Source organism: Arachis stenosperma, chromosome 4 (genome assembly GCF_014773155.1).
Source record: "Arachis stenosperma cultivar V10309 chromosome 4, arast.V10309.gnm1.PFL2, whole genome shotgun sequence".
NCBI classification, from domain to species: domain Eukaryota; kingdom Viridiplantae; phylum Streptophyta; class Magnoliopsida; order Fabales; family Fabaceae; genus Arachis; species Arachis stenosperma.
In genome coordinates this window covers 18,960,415-18,965,827 of record NC_080380.1, presented here as the reverse complement: position 1 = coordinate 18,965,827, position 5,413 = coordinate 18,960,415, and the positions used below count along the sequence as shown (strand labels likewise).

Sequence of the window (5,413 nt, the reverse complement as noted above, 5' to 3'; positions counted from 1 at the left end):
CGTATAAAGGTATCATATTTTGAAATTCGATCCACTACCACAAGGATAGATCTAAACCCTTCAAACTTGGTAAGACAGAGATAAAATCCAAAGATACACTTTTTCACGATCACTCTGGCGGCGGCAAAGGTTTCAACAATCCACTTGGTCTCTTGTTTTCAATCTCATCTTGTTGGCACATAAGGCAAGTCTTCACATAACCCTCCACTTCATCCTTCATTTGAGGCCAATGATAGGAAGATTCAATAAGTGTTAAGGTCCTTCATTGACCTTTATGACCAGCCCATTTAGTCTCGTGGCATTTCTTCACTTGCTTTCTCCTTAGATTTTTTCACTTAGGAACATATAGTCTTCTCCTTTTGGTGTAGAGAAGATCGTCTTCTAGCCCAAATCGTTTAGTTCTTTATCCAATTCTACCAACTTCTTGACTAATGGATCATGATGTTACCCTTCTTTGATGGTATAAAAAAATATCTTCTTCAACCATGGAAATGACTGCCAACTTAGTCGTGCGGTTCAGCGCATCTGCTATCACATTAGTCTTGCCAGGCTTGTATTCAAATTCAAAATCAAACTCAGCTAATAAATTTTGCCACCTAGCTTGTTTGGGGCTTAACTTCTTCTAAGTTTGGAAGTAGCTTGTAGCCACATTGTCTGTCATGACGATGCAGTGTGAACTAAGCAAGTAGTGATGCCAAGTTCTCAAACAATGCTCCATGGCAGTAATCTCCTTCTCTTGGATGGTATATTATCTCTCTGTATCATTCAACTTGTGACTCTCAAAGGCAATAGAATGTCCTTCTTGCATCAGAACCCCTCCAATAGCATAGTTAGAAGCATTAGTGTAGACTTCAAACACCTTTGAGTAGTTGGACAGTGCTAGTTCTTGTTCTTCTTCCCACGAGTGATTCTTCTTGAGAAGATCAGTTAATGGTGCAGCCTTGGTGGAGTATCCGTTGATAAACTTCTGATAGTAATTAGCCAACCTAAGGAATGACCTTAATTCAAATACTTTGTTTGGTGGCTCCCGCTCTTTGATAACTTTCACCTTCCCTTAATCCATGCAGAGAGTTTTATCTTTAATGATGCGTCCCAAGAAGTAGATTTTGTCCTTTGCAAAGGAACACTTTTCCTTCTTCACATATAGGTTATTCTCTTGCAAGATCTTGAACACGGTTCGTAAGTGTTCTACATCTTCTTTCAAGGTATTGCTATAGACAATAATATCATCTAAGTAGACTACTACAAAACGATCAAGATAAGGACAAAAGATATCGATCATCAAGGTACAAAAGGTTGCAGGAGCATTGGTTAAGCCAAAAGACATCACCAATCACTCATACGATCCATACCTTGTGACACATGTGGTATTAGCCTCATCACTATCGAAAATCCTCACTTAGTGACATCCTAACCTCAAATTCAGCTTTGTGAACCACTTAGCTCTACCAAGTTGATCAAACAAATCGGCTATCAAAGGAATAGGATATTTGTTCTTGATTGTTACCTTGTTAAGTGCTCGATAGTTGATGCATAGTCTTAACGAATCATCATGCTTCTTTTAGAACAAGACTGATGCGCCATAATGTGCCTTAGATGGATGGATGAATCCAACATCTAGCAAATTCTTGAGTTGTTTCTTCAATTCTTCAAATTCTGCCGGTGCCATCCTATAAGGTGCTGAGGCAGGCGGCTTCACTCCTAACTCTAATTTAATTTTATGATCAACTTTCCTCTTACGTGGTAGTTGCTTTGGCAATTCGAGAGGCATCGTATCCTTATTTTATTCAAGGACTTCTTTGATTTAAGGAGGAATGTCTTCTCTTTCAAATGTTGACTCCTCTTGTAATAGAGCCAAATATGTAATTTCTTCCTTCTTGAACCCTTTCTTGAGTTGCATAACAGAGAGCATCGGTGGTCCTACAACTTTAGAGACTGTAGATACCATGTATGAAAATCCTTTCTCCATGACGCATACTATGTCACAGTATGGCATGGGTGTTATATTTGCCTTCGTCTACAAACTGAACCCAATGTCTATTTTGAAAACGTCCACGGGTGCTACTGAAAAATCAACAGGACCCTTCCAAGAACCAAGAGTCATCTCAATCCCTTTTGCTACTTCTTTAAGGTGTTTACCCTTGGTATTCACGGTTTTGAGTCAGCCATTCTTTTCGGTGATCTTCAACCCAAGCCTCTTTTCTTCATCAGGCGTAATGAAGTTGTGTGTAGCACCGATATCGATCATAGCCATGATGGGTTTTTCATTGATAAAAAAAAGCTTTGACATACATCAAGCCTTTCTTTTTTGCAGTGCTTGCCTTTTTGCCCTTCGCATCATTCATGAGTTAGACAGATCTTACACACTCAGTTACTTGCGATTGAGCCTCTCGTTCCTCGGGGATAGATGCCAAAGTTCCTAACTTGGGACAATCCTTCATTTTGTGTGGTCCCTTGCTCACAAAACATCCTGTTTTGGGCACGAAAGCCTTCTTCTTTTCCTCGTACTCTTTCTTTGAAGAGTACTTCCTTTCCTTCTTGATTAAGAAACTCTTTCCCTTGTCTTTTTCATCTTTAGTAAAACTAGGCTTGGAGGAAGAGTTGGGTTTAGAGTCTCCCTAATGATAATCAGTGAGTGATTTGACCACCACGATAGCTTCGTGGACATCGTTAACATTTTTTCTTCATAATTCTTGCTTTGTCCAAGGTTGGAGTCCATCAATGAAGAAGAACAACGCATCCTCTGATGCTAAGTTGGGGATTTGAAGCGTAAGAACAATGAACTCCCTTACGTAGTCGCTAATCGTACTCTTGTACTTCAACTCACTCAACTTCTTTCTTGCTTCATAGACCACATTCTCAGGGAAGAATTGTCTTTTGAACTCCCTTTTAAAATCTTTCAATGTGGATATGTTGCAAGTACCCTTTTCCATATCTACACACTTTTTCTTCCACCATAAAGTAGCATTATCAAAAAGGTAGAGAGCTGCAGTGCGTACCTTTATTACTTCTTCGACCACTCCTTGACATTCGAAATACCTCTCCATTTGCTACAGAAAGTTCTTCACCTCTTGAGTGTCTCTCACGCCCTTGAATTTCTTTGGCTTTGGGAGGTCAATCTTTGTTGTCTCCCTTATAATGGTTTGTCAGAATTTTGCCTCCTTGAACCAAACTCGAACTTCCTCGAATAGTTTCAAGGAATTCTCAAGCTTCTATTAGATTTGGAGCATGCTTTATTTGAAAGCATCTAGTTCTCCTAACATGTGAGCCTCGAGGGTCTCCTTGTCATATTCTATCCTTTGGAAGTGCTCATCCATAAAGGATAGAATATTCTCCATCATAGAAATTTCCTCTTCTAAGAAGTTAGAGTCCTTATTTCTAGGCTCACTTGAAAAATGGTCCTTCTTGCCTCCCCATTGAGAAGAAATAGCATCCTTTCTCCTTTGAGACTCAACATGTTCCATGGTTACACTAGAAGCCATATCCACAAACCATTTGTGCTCCCTTTTGAACCTTGCTCTGATACCAAATTATCACGACCTTGGGCACACTTCAACGCTACCGTGCCGACACTTGAACTTACTCAACCTCTTAAGTTAAGATCAAGTCAGCCTAATTCTCAGTATTTAACAAGAAAGCTAAGAACACAAGAGAAATAAAGTTTTAGGAGAAAGAACACTTTATTTCTCAAGTGTATATTACAAATGACTTACACACACAAACTCTACCTATTTATAGACATCCACCTCCTCAATTGATGGTTAGGATTAAATCTAATCAACGGTCTAGATTGATCATCCAGAACCTTTACTACAAATATCTATCCTACCACATTTTTTAAATACTTCTAGATTATTCCATACTACTCTTTATACTTTTATATACATCCACACTCTTCTAGAATATTCTGACATTCCAAAGTTTTCTAAAAGCTTTTAGGATATTCTAGGACTTTTTAGCACATTCTAGAATCTTTCATAACCATCTAGATCATTTTTTAACACTCCAAAAATCTATACAAACACCATTAAATTTAACCTTCTAAAATTTACTATAACATACAACTACCACGAGAAAAAAAAAGCTCATAGCTGAGATTTTGGTCTTTAATAATTTTTTATTATTGTTTAAATTTTCAAAAATTATTTTTGTCACAAATTGATACTTCTATCACTTTTAATAAAATTTATAATATACAAATCAAAACAAATAATTTTTTAACCAATTTTATTATAAAATAATTAAATTTTAAAAATATTATTACATGATAAATTTTAATCTCCTTACAAAAGAATAATTCATCTCAAAAACTTTTGAAATAATAAACATTTATTTATTGAAAAATTTTAGCTTGGTGCGAACACGTATTCATGGAATCAAGAAAACAAGGATTATACTTTCTTTGATAATTCAAAAGTAGAATTAAAATGAAGGCCAAGTCTATGGTGTAGAAGGTACTGTGCTTTCTATATGTGTAGACATGACGTGGTCGCTAGCAGCTTGTGACAAGTGTATAAATTGGGGGACAGATGTGACATGTTGTAGTATTAGTCTCCTCTCATGATGTGATATGAAAATGTTATTAGCTTCTGTAATTACTAATTACATTAACGGTAATTTTTTTGGACATGAGATTAACGGTAGTTAATTAGTGTGAGATAAAGTTGGGCCTAGTTTTGTTGGGATTTTTTAATTTTTGGAATGACTAGGGAAAACTAGTGGAGCTCAATTTGCTACCATAGTAAAACAATGGAATAAAAAAACATGACAAGTTTATTAAGGGACTAAAATATTAGTGAACTTAAAAATATAATTTAAGAAAATCATTCTAAAATTTAAGGGAAAAAAGCAAGTTTAGACTTCTGTTTTTAAATAAAAAACATATAAATACATACCAAAAAAAATATTTTATAACATTAATTATTGTGCAATGAAATTTTAATGTATTAAAAATTTATATACATATTTATTTTAATTTTAAAATATAAAATACTTAAATTATAAAAATAATTACAAAATATTATTATGCACTCCTTTATCATTTAATATAATAATATAATAATAATGATGATTCATAAACTCAAATTAAATTCTTATCATATCAAAAATTTAACTAATTTAATTTAATTGATTAAAACTTTTTATTCTATTTATTTTAATAAAAATATCGTAAAATGATACATAAATATTAAATCAACGAGATACAATAAGATAGTGAAGTAAAAGAAGATAAAATAAAACACATAAAATATTATATCCTCTGGCCATTTATAATGGTATTCAATTTTTACATAAATATTTACACATTATAGGGGTTTATGATAGTAATTAATTTTCATATACATTTTTACGCTATATAGCGATTTATGTATAAATTTTGAAACATCTACACCCTATAGCAGAATATTGATAC

The 5,413-nt window shown here is 34.4% G+C and overlaps 1 protein-coding gene across 1 annotated transcript; it reads right to left on the bottom strand.

The window, feature by feature from the left end:
• Positions 1–748: 748 nt before the first annotated feature.
• On the bottom strand, positions 749–1,771 carry LOC130974733 (uncharacterized). Its single transcript, XM_057899588.1, has 2 exons — positions 1,592–1,771; positions 749–967 (listed from the first exon to the last, which is right to left on the bottom strand). Exons 1-2 carry the CDS (start codon positions 1,769–1,771, stop codon positions 749–751), a joined length of 399 nt encoding a protein of 132 aa, XP_057755571.1.
• Positions 1,772–5,413: the final 3,642 nt, after the last annotated feature.

Excerpts from the sequence above, each read along its gene's own strand:
- LOC130974733 (XM_057899588.1), bottom strand. The coding sequence starts at position 1,771 with ATGCCTCTCGAATTGCCAAAGCAACTACCACGTAAGAGGAAAGTTGAT. Across the intron at positions 968-1,591 it reads GATTCATCCATCCATCTAAG|AAGTTTATCAACGGATACTC; the intron begins GCACATTATGGC and ends AATTACTATCAG.